Raw genomic sequence first — 19,093 nt, 5'->3', positions numbered from 1 at the left:
GTCCTGGTACTTCATCTAAACGCCCGTTTGTGTCTCCAAAGCCTGAGGTGGGTTCGATGGGTACCTGCTTTCTGAAGGTGCTGCTCTCCCAAACACGCTTTTCTCTGAGGGATCGGAGAGGTGAGGAACATTATGCGACTGCCAGGATTATCAGCTGCCTTTTCAAAGCCGTGACAGCAAATCTGAAACACTTTCACAGTGTCATCAGCAACCCAAGATTAAAAAGCCATCAAGGATTGTTTTAATGAGCTAGCACAGGCAGAAGTTACTGTGAAGGAACAGACATTGATGCCTTCTAGCATTTACCATGAGTTTAAATTTTAATTACATTTCCCTTAATAGACTGTTTTTTTAAGTATTATATAAACGTAAGAGCCAACTGTGAAGAGAAAAGCACTGCAGGGCTGCAGACTCAATCGCTGATTACTTGTTTTAAAGTATCCTGGCTTTAGAAGCACACAGTAGCTTCATGATAAACCGTGGCACAGGAAAGTTCTGCACAGCACAGCCCATGGATGCACCACTGCCCCTTCTTCCCGGTGTGTTAGAAACAGCCCAGACTTATGTTTCCAGCACTGGAATTAGTTTCAGTTGTAATATCAAGTAAGTAAGGATTTGCAGCACGTTCTCAGACAAAAACGTTGTCTGTAGTGCAGTTATAATAGAATACCAATATATTATAGAATAATTCTGTTTATCATATTTTTTCATAATATCCGACTGACCAGACAACACAACGTCAACCCCCGGTGACTCTGACGCAGGACACGATCATCTGCGCAGCATCACGCACGGAGGGTGACAGCTCGCTCTGACGCTGCCGCGGGAACCCGCCAGCAGCTCCGCGGCCGGACTGCTGCCCCTCGCCGTCCCACGGCGCCCCGCACTTCCAGAGCGGCTGGCTTCAACGTTCTTGAAAAGGTACCGTCTGAGCCAAGACTGCATCACACTCTAAATATCTATCATATGAATTCAGCACAATGTTATTTAGAAACAGGGGTTTTTTTCTGCGCTCCTGCTGTTTTTTTATTGTGCAGTAAAATGAAGTGGAAAAACAGAAGAAAGTGTCTGAGGGTCAATAAAAAGAGAGACACGCTTTCAAGCCATCGTTAAGTCTGTCTGGAACCAGCTGAGGAAGTTTCAGGAGGGCAATTTACACTAAGGAACTGAAGCAACTGAATAAGGATTTCGCGAGTTATCCGTACCTTAGTGTCAGTGAACGGAGTTTGTTTGTGGGTGAACGCAGTGAGCTGGCTTGTTTGTCGAGGGCTGACCCAGGTAACCCGAACCTGACGGCCAAAGGCAATGATCTCAGGAAAATGATCCTACTCGCCACCTTGCGATAAGAACACTCAGCAGGCTCTGCCTGGCAGAGGTAGGTAACAGCAGCCATCAGCAGGAGGAATACAAACGCGCTTGACTCCACTGAGCAGACCTGGTCCTGTGCAGGGCGTCAGGGACCTTTCCATGAACTGAGCTGGCCGCCAGGGCTTCCTGCAAGCAGCTCCTCTCCTTCACTGCTGCTCTCAGTACTTCTTTTTATTTTTGCTTTTAACCTTGGTTATTTTGCTGTTTATCTTTACAACCTTGCCTGAAGCCACGTCCATGTATCAGAACTGATGAACCAGAGCATGCCACTTTTTCATTTTGATGATCTCTCTAGACAAACCCCCTGTCTGACAGTAACAACTTCATTGCTTTCTTTCAAGTGCTGCAGCCCCTACTTTCTCAGATCCTCAAAATAAGAAATTCTACCTGATTAGGTAATATAAAGCCAAGGTTAAAACTATACTTCCCTTACAATGCCTACAAATTAATGCAATGTGAGACTCTACCACACCACAGCCTGACAACTATCCGCGTCCTGCAGACTGCCCCGTGACAAGCGCACACACTCCTGTCCATGGGCTGGGAGTACGTGATATACTGTCCCCCTGCTCCCACTTACGTCACAGTTGGGTGAAAAAGAGCATAAACATGAAGCCAGAGAGCCCAAGCTGTCTTGGGTTGGGCTGTGAAATAGTGTGAGTGAAAGACGACTGTATCTACAGAGAGGGCTGTGCAGGTAACGCCACCACACCACGGAAAGAGAAATCCCGAGGAAGCCACAGCCCCGCTCGCGCTGGCAGCAGCTTTGGTAAACAGCAGGCGGCGAGGCCGGGCAGCGCCGCCGCCACAACACGGCACTTACCACCCGGAGGAGGTTTGTTCTTTGAGGTGAGGATGACGAAGCCAAACCCTTCGTTCTCCTTCCGCTGCAGACGGACATCGTAGACCTCTGGGGACTGCTGGTTTGCAAACTCTACCCGATTCAGTCGGGGAGAGCCGTTCTGCGTCAAGACAGGCTGCAACTCCTCCTCCTCCGGTTGCTTTTCCCCTTGCAGGTAACAGACAAACAACAAATAAGGAAAAAACCAATACTGCTGTTTTATCAAGCAACTACAGCAAAACTCTACATCTCAGTGCCAGCGTAAGGAAACACTGTCTGCCTGGGAAAGCGAGGGGTGAGTTTATTAACAATACAATTTGGATCAAATAGAAATCAGATGCAGGATAAAGCACTCAAAGGCCCAGAGTCCTCCACAGGTGTGCAGAGTTATGCAAGGAAATCCTGCTGCACGCAGCCGAACAGACTTGGCAGTGAGTACACAGACTTTGTCAGAGTGATCTGATGCCTTTTTATAGTAAAAAGAACATTGTGGCTTTTCTGCATGCTGCAAGTACAAGATCTACGGCAGAGATCCAGCTACAAACTACAACTATTGCTATCTCAACTGAGGAACAACTGTTTGCTTGGAATGATGGAAATTGTTTTTAAGAGGCAGTTTGAAGACTGAAGCCAGGTTTTCTTTTAGGAAACCTACAAAATTTTGGTCCTGAAGAAGTCTATCTATCAGAAGGCATCTTAAAGACATTCAAAACTGATCTTAAAAATACTTTTTCCTTTTACTCGTATGTACTCAGAACGAATGGTTGAATAATGCAACAGAAAAGTAATACTGGCTGCTAATCAGAACAGGTGACCGTAATCAGTTCTCCTGAAGCCCATCCCAGCTCTGCCATTCACACGATCAGCATCGTCGGCTCAAAGACAATCATCTTCTGTACGCTGCCCATCTGGACACTGATGTAAAACTGCAGAATCACAAGATGCTGCCCTGAATCACCCCTGGATTGCATGCACTTATTCTTGCTACACATAGATGCCAAAAGACTTGAGAATACAGCATGTTGTACAGAAAAGATTGTGTTATTACTCGATTTGCATAGTATTAGTGGCTGTTCTAACTAACATCTGCAAAAGTGTGTGAAGAAAACACCACTGCCATCATGATTTTCAGAGCTTTACCTGTGTGAGCCGTACAAGCTAGCAAGCACTAAAGCACCAGCTTATTAAATTCTGCTTTCCTTCACTCCCTCAGAATTATAGCTGACCCCCCCCGAATCTCGGGCTGCTCAGCTCTAGTACAATAACAGACAAGCTTCAGAGCAGCTTTAGTCGATTTGATTATAAAACTGTAGGTGTTCCTTTAGCCAGACCCGTGTCGTGCAGTACCGTCTCCAGACAGACAGACACGTACCACCGAAGAAGATCTTTCTCCGGACCGTGAGCAGCACCTGACCGTTCCGCGCAGCACTGGTCATTAAGTCCAAAACTTGTTTGTGCGACTTCCCTTTAACAGGGACCCCATCAATACACATCAGCTCATCCGCAGCTCGAAGCCTCCCGTCTTTTTCTGCTGCTCCCAGCGGGATTATGGCTCCAATATAAATCTGTCGGCAGAGCAGAGGCAGGGGGTTTGAACAGCAGAACACGAACTCATCAGAACACGTAATGGTTGGAATCCAGGTGAAAGCAGAGAGATGAGCGCGTTTGGGAGTATGCCGTTAAAGACTATCTGACTGTCCAAGTCTAGCAGAAACGCAGCCAGCGAGCGTGCTTTGCACAAGCTGACTCAGTGGATACAACTTGGGTGCTCAAAGCATTCAGTAAATACACTGTTAGGGGGGATTTTAATCCTTATTTCCATGGATTCTGGAAGTATCACCCTCTCTTGAGCATATTTGTCAGTTTGCTAAAAAGACCAACTTTTGACACGAGCATACACTGTGGACTTACTACATACGTATGATTTCCTGGACATTATTGAAACTAAAGCCTCTGTCATTCATTCTACTTATTCTATTTTTTTTTTTCCCCAAGACTAGGCCTGAGTGATTGGGGAAGAAGCAAAAGCTTTCAAAACAACTCAGATTTACTTCCGAAAAGCTGCTCAGACAGTTCCATGCTTGAAGGTTTTTCAGTGCACAGCTTTTGGTGATTAGATAACGAAGTTCAAACAGCTGCACTCCCCTTTTGTCAGTTTTGTCTACTCCCACCTCATAAAGTGCTACTGAATATAACACAGATAAGAACACCACACACTATTTCCTATGCTACAATCAGGTTAAATGAAAGATTAAGAATAATTATGGCCAGCAGCTGTTGGAGGTGAGCAGTGGGGGGACCATCGGTACACAGCATTCCTGACTTTAGCGTGATACTGACCCACAGCTACGGCTGTTATGGAAACAAAACACCACAAACGCTATACAGAGCAACAGAAGTAAAATTCTTTGGTTTTGCTCTTCCTTTTCTATAAACGCATGTCAGGAAAAAAACCACCCAAAAGGCTAGCACTGGATCACAGCTGGGAATGGAAAAACCCGTATTCCTTAACTGTAATCAAAAAGCAATTTTTGATTTTCCTCTGGACAGCTGAAGGCACGGCCCCCGACATACAGTACAAGTCTTAGCACTTCTTCCTGGAGAACAACTTTTGCATTTTTGGAAAAGCTGCAGTCAGAGGGACCGGCTGCCCAGGGGGTTCCCACTGGAGTTTGCCTGTCTCCCTCCAGCTCCGCCATTCCTTGGCAATTACTCCCAAGCAGAGACTCAGCCAAGTCCAGCCACTTGCTGAGCTGATCAATTTTGCCATCACTGAACTGCTCAGAACGAGCGGGAAATGAGGATGACGGAGCAGGAGTCGTTCTAACAGTAATACTGCAAGACAACATGCAGGCAACCATAAAGTGCTTTACTTACGGGCTGATCTGGTCCATCCCCTCCAAGCACCCGGAAACCAAAGCCTGACTCTTGTTTTCGCAGGAAAACATCCAAATCTCTTGTGTTTGGAGCTAAGACAAAGCAACATTTCGAAACACGTAAGGAGTTATCTTTGATTGTTGAAAGGTTATGCTTTGGTGGTGCATTCTCACTCTTTTTCTTGACAGAACACGGTAACCAGAAATACAGTAAATAATTCAAACAGTCAAATTCTCAGTGATACTCTCTTTCCAAAATGGAAAAATAAATTTTGGAGAAAAGGCTGAAAAAGGACAAATGCCAAAGGAGAAATCACAACCGCATTCGTGAGGTGGGCAGGATAAAAGCCAGTCTGAATACGACTCAGAGCTACCTTCTACAAACTCTGGAACGGTCAGGTCTACTTCAGAACCAGATCACCCTTGAGACCATTTCTATGATTAACTGTTTTATTGTAAATATGGTTGAAACATATTGTATCTTTTTTTAAAAAAAGGTGTTCCACAGTTTTCTAATTTCGGTACGAATTATGCATTTCCTGAAATGTTTTACCTACAGGAGGTTAACAAACTCAATACGAAAGTCACAGTGGTTTTACCATACATATGACAAAGAAAAAATTCCTTCATAACTGAGTATTTCCAAGTTGGAGTTGACATACTCACGTTTGTCCTCATATATAGACTTAGACTTCAGGTAGACTTCTGAAGGGTCCAGCTTAGGAGAGCCTGATCGTACAGCAGCGGGTGGAAACGGCATGGGCTGTGGGATGGGATCTCCGACAGCTTCCAGACTCCCCGAGCTGTCCTGCTTGTCTTTCTGGAACAGACCCCACCCCACAACACCCATACTGAACCAAAAGCATAACGAACTTGTGTACTTGTGTGCGCAAAGACAACAAACATCACACAGAAGTGAAAAGCAAGGCAGAACAAGCAAACGCGTACGGGACCGGCCACGTTCCGAGAAGAGCAGGCTTCCCCGGCCGGCACCCTGAGCTCCGACGGCGGCCCAGCACCATGGGCACGAGGGGCTTGGCGGGCACGGCCCCCTGCCCGCTGCCAACAAGCGCCTGCGGTGTGCCCAACGCCAGGCTGTTTGCCGCAGGGCTCCTGGGGCATTATCAGTACCCAACAGGAGGGATACACTTGGGTGGCGTAAGCATTAGTAATTCACTATTAGCATTTATTGTTATGACCTGATAGCTCTAACACTCCTATTCATACTGCACGAAGAAAGGACACCAAGCATCCTTGTGGTCTTCCACCCTAATTTCCAATCGATTATGCACGAAAATAACTCCAAATACTTATTCTGGGCTGAAACCCAACCTGGAACACTGGAACATGGTCGTCTGCGTGTGTCTGCACGTGTTAAACAAAAGCACAAGCAGAACAGACTTCAATATGGCCTTTTACAAAGAGAGGAAGAAAACTCCCCCAAGGGGTTTAGCAGTCTGACACTTCCTGTATGTTTATAAACACACGAACTTGCCCTTTTTAACTGAATTATTTTGCCACGCTGTTTAATGCCACTGAACATCGAGTGCTCCATGGGAAGCTGCTCCTGCACGTGTGCTGGAATGCTGGTCCCCGAGCCCGGAGGGTTTTTAGCGGGCTGGCACACAGAGCAGTGACACAGGAGCCACGCTGACGAGTCCTGCGCCCTCAAACCACAGGGATTTGTGCACCCCTTTGTCTAGGTGGGCAGCTCTACGCTCAGAAGGAAGGGAATCTCCAAATCTTATGGAGCGCAGCCCGTCTCAAGCCCACTGAACTTGGTGCTCACGTTGTCCCCCTGCCGGGACACAACTTCAATACTCCAACAGCAGGACAAAGGTAGGAAAAGCAGCTGCATCTACATCTTGGTAATGGGCTCTTCCTAAAATGAAATAATTTGCTCTATACAAGAAACATTTCAAAGAAATAGCTCTGTTCACCAACCAACCCAACTCATAAAAGAAGCACTCGTGACAAAAAGATGCATTACTATCAGCATTAACAAATCAGAAGGTATTTTATTAAGCCCAAGGATTCTTTGGTGAGCTAATATAAATTAAAGATACTGCAACAGATCGAACTTCCAAGAATCAGTATCAAACTAGAAATGTACAGCTATGTCGAGACTTCCTGAAAATATGGATTGAAAGATAAGCCAGCACTTTAAGAAGGGAAAACTAACCAGTCCATTAACTCTACGTGAGGACTGAGAAGTGTCGTAAACGTCCTTTAGAAATCCCATTTCACTTTAATACAGGTAATTAGCAAAGAAAAAAATATACTGTATTTTGTTTCCCTTTTAATGGGTACTCTGACAGCGGTCACTTAAAACAATGAATTTGCGCCAGCTAAGTAGATGTGATTTTGCTAAATCATCCTGCAGATAACCCCAGGGACTAAAATCCAGAGGAGAGGAGATTACAAAAGCAGGTCGAAACGCGCACACAGATAGGAATTTCAAGTATAGTGCAAAAAAAGGAAATAATGTTAGAAGGTAAGTGGCAACGTCACATTTAAAATGGTGACAAATCAACAATACTACACCATCATCATACAAGATCTTTGCTGCATTCTTAATTCTTCAGTGGTAAGAAAAGATATCCATCACCTCCATTAAACAACTCAAAAAGCTCAAAGGAATCTCTTGTGTTAAGTAGACAATATTCAGGAGTCTGTTTTGCAACCCAAAACCCCTGAACATGCTCCATCAGAAACAAACGTAAATACACGGCTGATACTCACCCCTTTGGTGGTTTTGGTAGGTGAGGGCGGACCTGAAGAAAATACAATTTAGAAAGCAATTTCAATACTAGGTCACCAAAAGTTTAAACAGCATTAAGGCAATATAATCAGCTTCTCCTGCATTGAAAATAACTGCTTATTCGCTCTTCTTTTAAATGGCAAAGTGAACATTCAGTTGACCAAAACCATGACTTCTGAGAAGTCTCGAACCAGAACTACTAGCTGTACAACAATGAAAAACATCTATTTCTCTTTTTGCTAGAGGCTGGTCAATCAAATGACACCAGTTCATTGGACATGGAGACTTTGTGAATATGTTTAGAGAAATTTCACTTGCTACCAAAGAAATCTATTTCCTTAGCTGATTAAGGAATGGTAGCATTTATGCAGAAAAAGACCTAAGATTTTTGCAAATGTTGATGACTGACTGCAGTGACACTCTCAGGACTACAACAAAAGCTTTAAGGGACACTAAGCAGCCACGCGTTGCTTCATAATTCCTTCAGCTCCTTCCGGCCAACGCACACTATCCACTAGTCAGCTTTTGGGGAGAAGACACATTCTGGTCTGCGACTGACAGTCAATCAAGAGGTATAAATATGCAAATGTGAAAACGAGAATTTTTTTGGTATTTCCAGTGATCAGCTCCACCTCACCAGGGACGCTTCTTCCTGGCTCCTCTGATCACCTGCCCATTACAGCTACAGTTACTGGAATACATTTGGAGCGCCTCAGAAAACTCTATCTGTCTTATGCTTCGTATTATGCTAGAGACCACATTTTTGCTTCGGCACTCCCCAGACACTTGGAAGAGACAGTGCATAAACATATCATAATAAAATTTTTGAAAAAAAAAAACCTTAGCAACATGCTCTCACCCCAAATACTCAGGGGTATAAATTAAACTTAGAACATAACAGCTCAGAGACATAATGAGCTGCTACTCAGCTGTTGAGACTGGACACGATTTAGGTATCATACTAAAAAGGGACTTTAAAAAGCATATAACCATATACGACAACTGCAAATTTACGTATGTACCTCCTCTTAAGATAAGCAGTGGCACCTCTGCTCCTATTGGGAACTGCTTCAGTACCTCCACCACCTGCAGATGTGTCAAGCTCTGTACGTTCTGATGGCAAATCTCCTTGATTACGTCCCCTTTCTGAAGGCCTTGGCACCACTGGCTGTCTAAAATCATTTTCACTTTCTGTCCTGTAGGACTGTCCGCAATGGCAAACCCAAAGCCTTTAGGACCTTTGACGAGAGGAATGGTGACCAGCTCTGGCTGAGAGCCTCCTGAAGACGCAAGAGAGATCCTCTGCTCAGTTGTATCCATGGAAGGGCCGTTCAGACGACCATTGACCAACATAGGGCCCATTTTTCCATTCTGGTCCAACACAACTGTTCCTGCTATTAAATCTTGGCTGGTCACACAAACATCTCCTTTGGTCACAGGCGGTCCGTTAATAATAGGTGTAGCTGTCACTATGTCTACCACAGGGTCTTCATTGTCATCAGGAAGAGGATAACCACGACACAAAGTCATGTTCACATACTGATTGACAGGAACGAGCTGAAACATCTGGACAACATCTGCGTGGGTATGGCCAAGAACACAACTTCCATTTATGTCTACAATGACATCCCCTGTTACAAAAGAAAGTTCAACAGCGTCAAAAACAGAAATGAAACCACCCACACCCATCCAGTGCTGTTCGCGGCTCTGAACAAAAGCCTAACGAGGGAAGTGCTCTGCGGTCTTCAAAACCAGTAACGAGTGGTGGCTGGGCGATCACCTCTTGGCTAGCTGTTGCCAAAAAGCATAAAGGATTTCCTCTTTGCATTTATTCTATTTCATCTCAGAACACAGCGTACTAAAGATAAAAAGTTTAATCTGCAGCAGATTTAAAAAATGATACTGTACAGGCACAGGAGATGAAGCAGCACACACACACTCCTGCAAGCAGATGTCTTCTACTTTAATTCATATTGTACAGCATCCTAAATTCAATCCAGAATAAATCGGATTTTTTTGGGGGGGTTCCTATGTTTATTTTAGGACTGGCTGAACTTAAGCTCGGATTGTGCCCATACACGTTCTGTGCTCTCACACTGTGGCCACACATGGCTAAGAACGTATTTTCAAAATGAAGTGGATGTAGGCTTCAGATCCCGAAACCTTGCTTCATAATTTGCATCATTCTGCTCACGAAACTTTGCATGTGCAATACAATATTCCCACCAAGCAAACTGCCTTATCACTTAAATGCCCGGGCATCAGTGAAACAGAAACTCTCTTATCACATGAACCGCAGCACGAACAGACACGCATCATCTCATTCCAACGCGTGTGTGCACCACTACGCAGTGCTGCAGGATCGTCTTCATTCTTACAGAGGATGGAAATGAGCCGCGTACAAGTTCAAACAATAGGTCAGCAACAAAACAGGAAAGTGTTTCATTTAATGAGTAAATAGTATTAAATCATCTAAAGCATGAACTCTTCTTCTCTGAAGAGCAAGAGAGTTTATGTCATATGTAAAGAAGCATTTCGGCTTTTCTAGTATGTAAATGATATGTTACGGTAAGCTTATAAATTAAACGTATAATAACAAAGTGTGCAATTCTGCACGGATTACAGGTGCTCTCATCCCTCGTTTCCTCACTTTCCAGTCCATATAGCTTTGCTTGCTCCTTCCTGCTGTGGGGTTTTTGCAATTTTAGTATTCAGTGTTATGCTTTTTGGCAGCGACAAGGCAAAACGCAGACCAGGATTCAAACGCACTATTTTTACTTTACGTATAGAGAGGGAACAAAAAGCCATTCTGTAAACAACCATGAAGCCAAAAGTTTTGGGTAAAGCAGAATTACTGAAATCTTCAGAAGTGTCCTCAAAGCAGATCTGTATCTGGAACATTGCTTGTTTTCCTTTTGAGCCACGTCCCTGCACAGGTCTTTCACAAACCTGAAAACTGTTTAATTTAGTGAGGCGTTCATATTCAGAGGCAGTGGATGGAGTCATCCGACCTCCTGCGCCGCACAAGCTGCACTCTAAAAGCAGCACAGGCAATGCAGGTTTAGAGAAATAACACTTTACCTGGTGCAATTCTCCCATCTTGTGCAGCGGGTCCGTCTTTTAACACATTCTTCACCTGGAGAAACTCATCAGGTCTGTCCCCTCCAATGATCGTAAAGCCAAAGCCCATCGTGCTTTTTTTCAGCGATGTCCGTATGAGCGCTCCTGTGAGCTGGGATGGATCTCTAGTGAAGGCAGACTTCTCTGGTCCTTCGGAATTATGGAAGAAAGAGATACGGAAGTAGGAAGCCAGGGTTAGTTTTGGTAATTTCTTTGTTTGTTTGGGGTTTTTTAAAGTGTAATAAAGGTTAATGATTTGTTTGGTTAACACTGGTTGGCCTCTGCAGCACTGTTACGGAGTAAGGCAAACAGGATGCTGTTACGCTCATTTCACAACTGACTTAAGTGGACAGGAAAGTCTGAGTGTTTTCCAAGACCGTAGTACAGATTCTAACGGACCTCCCACCTATAATTCACAGTTTTACACTCTAACCCTTGAACACCAGGCTTAAAGTAGATCAAAAGCATAAAAATTCAAGGTGTGGTTTTAACTGCATCTTCTGGCTGGCTCTTCTAACCCTCCATATATTCAAAAGCTGCTTATGACAACCCGCCTCAGAATAATCAAAATTATTTTAAAGCAGTCTATAGTCTCGGTTCAATTTTAACACGTAAAAAAATCATTCAAAAAACCCTGCAGGTCTGGGAGGGCAACACCACAATGGCCAGCACAAAGACAAGGCTAATGCCTTGATGAATTCCCAAACTGGTTACGTATGATGCACGCTGGCAGATAAAGATATTAGTAACAGAGAGTACAACATTCAGCAGTACCTGATTTTGAAGAGCCAACGTCAGTCTGTCCTAGCTGTTTTTTTCTTTTGGCTTCCAACACTGGGTTTTCAAACTGGGTCTTCTGGTTAATATGACTGTAGACATACAAAAGCTTGATCAGGATTTCAGCAGAAAGCTGAAATTTCACAGAAAAGACAACCACAACAGATACGCCTACAAATACTATTTTTTATTATCTCCGATTAACGCTCCGGAGGAATGAGCAATAAACTACCCTAATCAACACTGAAAGCATGCTTGTTCTTTGAACAACCTGATTTACTTTAAGAGCCAATACAATTTTACTTCCTGTAATTATTAGGTAGAGTACACCTTCATTCACTCTGCAAATTTTCAAAAGATTCTAATAAATTAGAACTGAGAAAATCTGCTTTTTCTCTTGACGTATGTGTTGCTTCCATCTGCCTATGATGTTTATAAATTCAGACGTCACCTTTTCACCAGCAGACGCTAGAGTAGTACAGCAGAGTGGGAAAAAATGGTAAGTTTGAGCAGCATTTAAATACCTTTGTCAGCTTTGCAAAGTCAAAAAACGTTAGCATGTTCTTGTTCTCTGAAGCTAAAATTCTCAACTCTACTGATTTCCTTCTCTGTGGTTAAAGAGAGATTTCATTTACTCTGACCTGAAGGCGATTCAGAGAGCTCTTGCAGTAATTTAGTAGTTACGTACTTGGCTCTTTGGAGACAGGGATGAGATGTAAGTTACTCTTGCTCGTTTACAGTTACCAGGTGCTACTCTTAAATCAAGTGCCCCCATCTTTGTTAGAGCTAAGGAAAATGCCATCAGCTCATTCCCATTAATACATCACTTTGGCTGCTACTTGTGTTCCCACCCCACCAGTAAGGTCACACCACGGAGCGAGCCCACGCGTTCGCTGCTTCTAGAACTCTTTCTGCTGGAGACGGTTAATGCCTACATTGCATTACAACCTACACATGCTGCCTATCGAGCGCTTCGTTATTTTCCACTCAATATATAACTATGTCAAATTAATAATCAGCACTTACTCAACATAATATGTTCCGTATTGAGGGTCTTCTATTTTTTCCCACCCATAAGGAAGTTCTGCAATCAAGAAGAACAAAATTCTCCATTACAGTGGAAAACTATCTACAAATAGCAGAGTTCTTATGAAGGAACGAGAGGACAGATTACAGACTCATGAAAAACATGAGGAAAATACAGGTCCTTTTTTCTTCCCCTCATTCGTTTGAGGCTGTTCCTTCAGACGTAAGGGTATCAGCCCGCTCCCGGGACTGCGAAGCTCTCTAACTCTCGCTCTTTGTTCCACTAGAAGAGGACACTTGTCTTCAACAAAATCGCACCACTTCAAACATATAATAAACTTCAAGACAAGATACAAACTGCCCTATTCAGAGAGGAAGAACCAATACAGGGGAAGAAAAATATGCGATTTAAAATTAATCTAATTACATATTATTAATTTGATTTGATAGTTGTTGACTTTTTAAACTATACGATATGAATATGGTCACAGTGCTTCTGCCCCCAAATACACCACAAAAGAGAGCTATCAATGCCTCGCAGGATCACATCCCAAGCTTGGCAAACCACGCATCTCCGTTCCTCTTGTACCTTCCGTTTAAGACCACCTGGCAGAAGTAACGCCGCCTTTATTCGTTCTCTCAACAGCATCAGGATACGTCACTGCATTCTGCCAACGTTTCAGTTTTCAGTAGCCCCAGTTCAGTCAGAACTGTAACAGCCGTCTGTGAGGAGCAAGAAGGGACCCTCCGCGGCTGGCTGCTTCTCCCCCCCATCCACAATCCAGCGAGACACCCCACACCTGGCAGCGCGTGTGCAGGGCTGGCGGCACCAAGGGCAGCGCGGGCTCCTGCGCCACAGCAAGGCAGCTGACATGGCTTGGGCTGCCTTGGACGTCCCGACATCAGGGGTCAAAAATAAAAAATGACCCGTTTGATACACGTACTGAAATTACAGGCGGAAAGCTCCTTTTTATGGCAAATTCAGTCTGGTAAGATGGTGCCCAGCAGCAGATCATTACTGACTGAAGGTGATAAGCAGGTAACACAGAGGACCGATTATCCAAGCTTTACTGTTCGAGTTATCTTGACCATGGAAATTTAAGTATTAGGATAATGGATACAGTCAGGTAGCTAGACATTTGAAGGATAAAACTGCCATGTAATCTTGTTTGAGGCTGCCCTAAGTGTGATGGTAACAGGAATTCTCCTAGCATATGACAGCATGTTACCAATTATTAATACCAGCATCACTCCACGGGGTTTGAGAAAAGACCCAGTGGGTCTATTCATTTAAATGTTGTTCATTTGGATATCCTGCATCTCTCTGTTTAAAGTGCTCTTTTTATCCTGTGGTGAGCTGCACATATGTTTAATAAGCAGCAGTACGCGTCCATTGCTCCAGCTGGCTTCATTATGAATACATGATTGTTAGGCTGTGCAATTTAGAAAGATGACAGGCTATTCTGAGCCTGCCTCAGCTTTTGTAACATGTCAGGCATTTGCTGAAGATAGAGCTATTTGGTTCTCTTTCCTAGCTGACTAAATTGCATGACTATGTAGGAAATGGTTGCAAGAATTGTCTGGAGGCTGATCATGAACCTGACCCGTAAGTCTCGAAGCAGCAGCGTGAAGAGCTGAAGGGAGTCAGATCATTCCCTCTACTTATGCATTCAAATATTGTATCATGTCACATGCGAAAGGTATCACTAGCAATAGACATCATGCTGTACCTTCTTCATTACTCCTATATTCTATCACTTACGGACCTTTTCCTAAGGCCATATTCCATTCACACAATTTCCAGTGAGATCGTCATGAACATATGCAGCTTTCTCCCTAACAATGATAGTTACTGGAACAAAATATTCTCATCTCAGGAATGCAGATAAACCCACAATTCAGTCAGATTCTACTACTCCAGGGAAAATACACTGTGGACTTTCCCAGTCTTACATGAACTCCAATTGCCACCAAACCAGGGACGCTCAGTACTACTCTGCCTGCTCCAGTCACGGGTATCTGGAAGAAGCTTCTACCACAGCAGTAACAGATCGTATCCAGCTGTGATAAACTCAGACATTTATCAGCCACGGGTGACAAATGCATTCTGAACATCTCACCTCCGTCTTCACAATCTTCAGGAGCTTTGGCTTTCTTACAGAGCCGCGGATCGAGCCACGTGGTTGTCTTGGTGTTATGACTGTGGAGCAGAACACCTCCCGTTAGATAAGAGAACTCCCTCTGACTGAAGAAACTTTGCTTTACTCTGACTTTCAGATACTTACTACCATGCGCAAACTGTAGCCTTTAGATAATGTGACCTTTACTTGTGCCTCAGTCACATCATAAAATGCTAAAAAAAGGCAACAGTGATGCTCAGAGGTATGAGCACATTGGACACTCTCCAGGACAGATGTGAAATGTTAGAGGTAAAAACACTCTCCCTTGCCCCCAAGAGCTCATGTGGGAACATCAGCTGTTTCTACCTGAAAGGAAACAACATTTTTAGCCTCCTCTTATGCTTAAATCTCAGTAAGGTTTTTGTTTCCTTTAGAAATTAATAAGTGAGGCTGTTTCCCATGTGCATTTATGAGCTGTGCTCCTATCCTGGGCTTTAATCTGTGCTATTTGTATTTTCAAGCACGCATTCCCAGCCAAGGAACACAAGCAGCGAAGAAAGAATAAACAAGCTCTCGGATTTCAGAGAAATTTGACATGGGGAAGGTTTACGTGATGTTATACCTCACCTAGCAATACCCACCCAGCTTTGTATTTTGTGAGATACAAAACTTGTATTACAAACAAACTGATGCTGCACATGGAACCATAAGGCTTTCCTGCGCGATGGCAACCGTACCACGTATGCAGTGTAAATGACTTTCAGTAAGGAATGGAACAGTAGAAATATATTAAATTTCATATAGAAGTAGAAGCAGTGAGAGCAGAGGAGAGGTGTAAGAGCAGCAGGCAGCTTCCTAGACGGCAGCCCACCAGCACTTCTCCCCTCGAAGGGCACAGCGACCCCCCCGCGGGGTCTGTCTACTCACTCAATGAAGTAGATCATGCCAGTGTCGGTGTAGGCCATCTCCCAGTTCTTGGGGAGCGGTTCCAGGGTTTCATCCCTCGACAAGTAATTTCTGAAGTCCATGGAGCTGCTTGTCTGGTTGTAGCTGGGAACAGGTTTCATCCAGTCAGGAGAATCTGAATGTTTTTCTTTGTTTTCTGCAGTTGTTCGGGGAAAGTGTTACTATTTGTCAGCTGTTTATGTTGTTTCTCACCAAGAACCACCCTCTTAATCTGGCTACAAGTGGATGTCAAACACGTCCCTGTATGTGATGTGCATTTTTCCACTACTTTTTTTTCAGCTGTGAACTTTGAAAAGCTGACATGAAAACACTGAACTCTGCTTTTCCCCTGCCAAACAGAATTAACCTTGTATTATGTGTCTGAGCCTATGCTGAAAAATCAGCACTGGCAGAAATACAAGTTGACTCCACTTTGTTGCCGTTCGTACATAGAAAACGGTGTTTGTAACGCCATCAACCCCCCGCCCCAAATCCTACTAATATTCCTCAAAGCACCAGAAAGAAACGTAGAGAAGACCCAAACTGCCAATAAAACAAGCACCACCCTCCTGCAAGCCACACCAAGAAAAAGCTCCCCCAAAATCCCTGCAGAAAACTTGAAATGCAAGCCTCCACCCTTCAGCCCCGAGGTTATGCTCAGTATCCTCCCACCCCACCACGTCCGAGACCTTCACCTCACCACCAGCCTGGCCACCGGGACGCGCCGTGCCCCGGTGCTGCCAACCCCAGCGCTCGCGGGGTTGGGTCAGGTCTGTTCAATAAGCGCGTCCTGAACGCTCACGCGCAGGATCGCCTGCAAATGCGATGTGACGGCTTCTCCCCACCATCAGTTCTTCCCCCTCCAGATGAGTAACCACGACAGCAAAGGAAAAGGGCACCCTGCCCATCTCTGAAACGTCCGACCAGACACTGGTCCAGCCCCAGCACATTCGGCTTAACCTCCCCCCACCAACTCCCCTTCAGGCAGTTTCAGGTTGTGCGACAGTTCCCTTAACCAAAATCATCTGAAAATTGTACAGTGTGAGCCAGTGCTGCCCCTTAAACCAATCGTTTTGCTAACATCTCCTGCATACAAGTTCAGTAATCTCCTCAAAATCAAACACTAACATTTACAGGGTATCAATTATACTCTGCAAAGGATTCTGTAATTTGAAGAGTGCATAGATTTTTCCTTCCTCCTCATGTAACTGGCCGATACCCAGCACTGCATGTTCTCTACTGAGCAGTGCAGTTTATGATGCAATTGCACATCTGGCTGGGAGAACAGCTGTTTCTTTTTAAAAGATAATTTCAAAATCGAGTAGAAACACCAGTCTGAATAGAAAACTGCCTTCAAACTTTACCAAAACTAAGGAAGCGGTTCAAGCAAGCCCGAGGGTTATCTGTATACTTCTTATGCATCCATACAATACTTCAGGGAATTTTTCCCCTTGTCAACCAACCTATCCCTCCGCTGCCATTAACTGCTTCCTTTTCCTCCTCTTCCTCCTCTTCGGGGAGAGAACTGTCCATCCTTTGCATTTTGCTGACGGACGTGGTTCTTTTCCTCTGTGATTCGGTATCAAAATCATTGTCAAAGAGAACTTGATCCACTGGATCAGGCTGAAAGGGGCTGGGCTCTGCCGGAGGCTTCGGAGTACCGTAAAAATTACCTGATGAGGAGACAGAAACGAAGATCGCCAAACGCTGATACTGCAGCAAACGTTTTATTGCCCATGTAACGCGTTTTCAGTGAAAGACCTGAACTGTAACTTCACTTCTTAAAGCAGACATCAGCACTATCAAAAACCAATCAGTCAAAACCTATTTATTCCTGTATTGTCTTTTTTCCAATGACACTATTGAACGTCAGAAAAGAAAAGGTTTAATTGAAAATTTCTACCCTGACACAGGTTTTCAAAGAAAAAGATGGATTTGTTACTTTGCCTGGAATTCACTAATGTGCCATAAAGAGACTTGGGGAACAGTCTGAAAGAAGTAGAACAGTGAAAATAATTTGTTCTTACTCTATATACTGTTTAACTGATTAACAGAGTAATATGAGCAACAGAAACACACTAAAGTCAAAAAGCAAATTAATTTTGCACAGAAACAGAAAGTAACTATTTACATAAAACCAGTTACAAGTAAGTGATTTTAAAACCACAGTCCTACAATTTTCTACTGACAATACAGCTTCATCTAAAAATGATTTGTACTTGAGAAAAATGAACAGATTTTTACTTCAATATTTTAATCTAAACCACAATGACTAGGAATCATCTGTTGTTTTCTGGAAGGGAATTACAGCAATTGACCTCTCTCCTGACTGCTCATATGATTTTTATTAGGGAATTGAGCACGCAGCAAGAGAGCTTCCCAGAATTCCTGCTGGGGTAACTTTTGGTGGCTGGATGTGTTTTTGACCATGTGAAAAAAAAAAAAAAAGAAAAAAAAAAAGAAACCCGAAACCCTTCTGAAAATACGAGTGAGGGTGAGGCTCAAAGTGGTGACAGCCAGATAAAGGGGAGCTAAGGAGAAATAAAATACAAGTGCCAGTTTAGTCTCAATTTGCTCAGGACATTTCCACAGACAGGACGATGTTAACAGACAGCATGAGACATGTAAAACAAGGAGGTACAGAACCAGTCACAGAATTCTCTGCTTTGGCCATTTTCTTTCTTTTTTTTTTTTTTTTTTTTTTTTGCAGGGGGGAGGGGGGGAGGCAGGAAATCAGTCAAATTCATTCAAGTGCCAGTAAAACCACCAAAGACATCCTCTAGATGCACGCTTAAAGTTGCTTGAATGAAATATACATTAAACATACGTAAAAATCAGGCAGGTTTATAATCTGGTAAATTCTGTTGAGCATCTATGAAAGCTGCATGCGCTCAGCATTTCTGAAAATTTGGCCGTAGTTCAGTCGATTTCAAGTACAACTCTCTAGTTGAAAAACCCTTTAAACCGAACCAAAGCAAAGCAAAGCAAAGCAGAAGCCATCACACGGTGGCAGCTCCATGACTCCTCTGGATAACCAGTTCCTGACGGTTCACTACCTTCATTACAGTGTTTTCCCCCATCACCTTTAACAAAAACAATATTGCTACAGATCTGGACAATCCTGTCCAGTGCTGTTCAATTTTTCTTTGCAAAATACTTCTTTTTCCTGTGCTATATCAGAATTTTCCTTGCCTTCTGTCCTTTTGATGTGCACCCCTGAAGAACATGGCTCTGTTCTCAAAGGTTCAAACAAAATTGA

The 19,093-nt window shown here is 43.8% G+C and overlaps 1 protein-coding gene across 2 annotated transcripts in view; it reads right to left on the bottom strand.

Moving 5' to 3' along the window:
* The window catches only part of MAGI3 (membrane associated guanylate kinase, WW and PDZ domain containing 3), a 68,640-nt gene that overhangs the window by 12,196 nt on the left and 37,351 nt on the right, over positions 1-19,093 (bottom strand). For both annotated transcript variants that reach the window (XM_063356576.1, XM_063356577.1), the window contains exons 4-15: positions 17,298-17,507; positions 15,817-15,991; positions 14,890-14,969; positions 12,770-12,827; positions 11,741-11,835; positions 10,928-11,116; positions 8,869-9,477; positions 7,828-7,859; positions 5,752-5,905; positions 5,087-5,178; positions 3,582-3,774; positions 2,192-2,377 (exon numbers count right to left, since the gene is read on the bottom strand). In XM_063356576.1, the coding sequence (XP_063212646.1) occupies positions 2,192-2,377; positions 3,582-3,774; positions 5,087-5,178; positions 5,752-5,905; positions 7,828-7,859; positions 8,869-9,477; positions 10,928-11,116; positions 11,741-11,835; positions 12,770-12,827; positions 14,890-14,969; positions 15,817-15,991; positions 17,298-17,507 (2,073 nt within the window). The remainder of the gene's footprint in view (positions 1-2,191; positions 2,378-3,581; positions 3,775-5,086; positions 5,179-5,751; positions 5,906-7,827; positions 7,860-8,868; positions 9,478-10,927; positions 11,117-11,740; positions 11,836-12,769; positions 12,828-14,889; positions 14,970-15,816; positions 15,992-17,297; positions 17,508-19,093) is intronic.

This window comes from Chroicocephalus ridibundus, chromosome 20 (assembly GCF_963924245.1).
Source record: "Chroicocephalus ridibundus chromosome 20, bChrRid1.1, whole genome shotgun sequence".
Lineage (NCBI taxonomy): Eukaryota > Metazoa > Chordata > Aves > Charadriiformes > Laridae > Chroicocephalus > Chroicocephalus ridibundus.
Note: the sequence above shows the minus strand (reverse complement) of the source record. Positions and strands in the feature narration are given on the sequence as shown.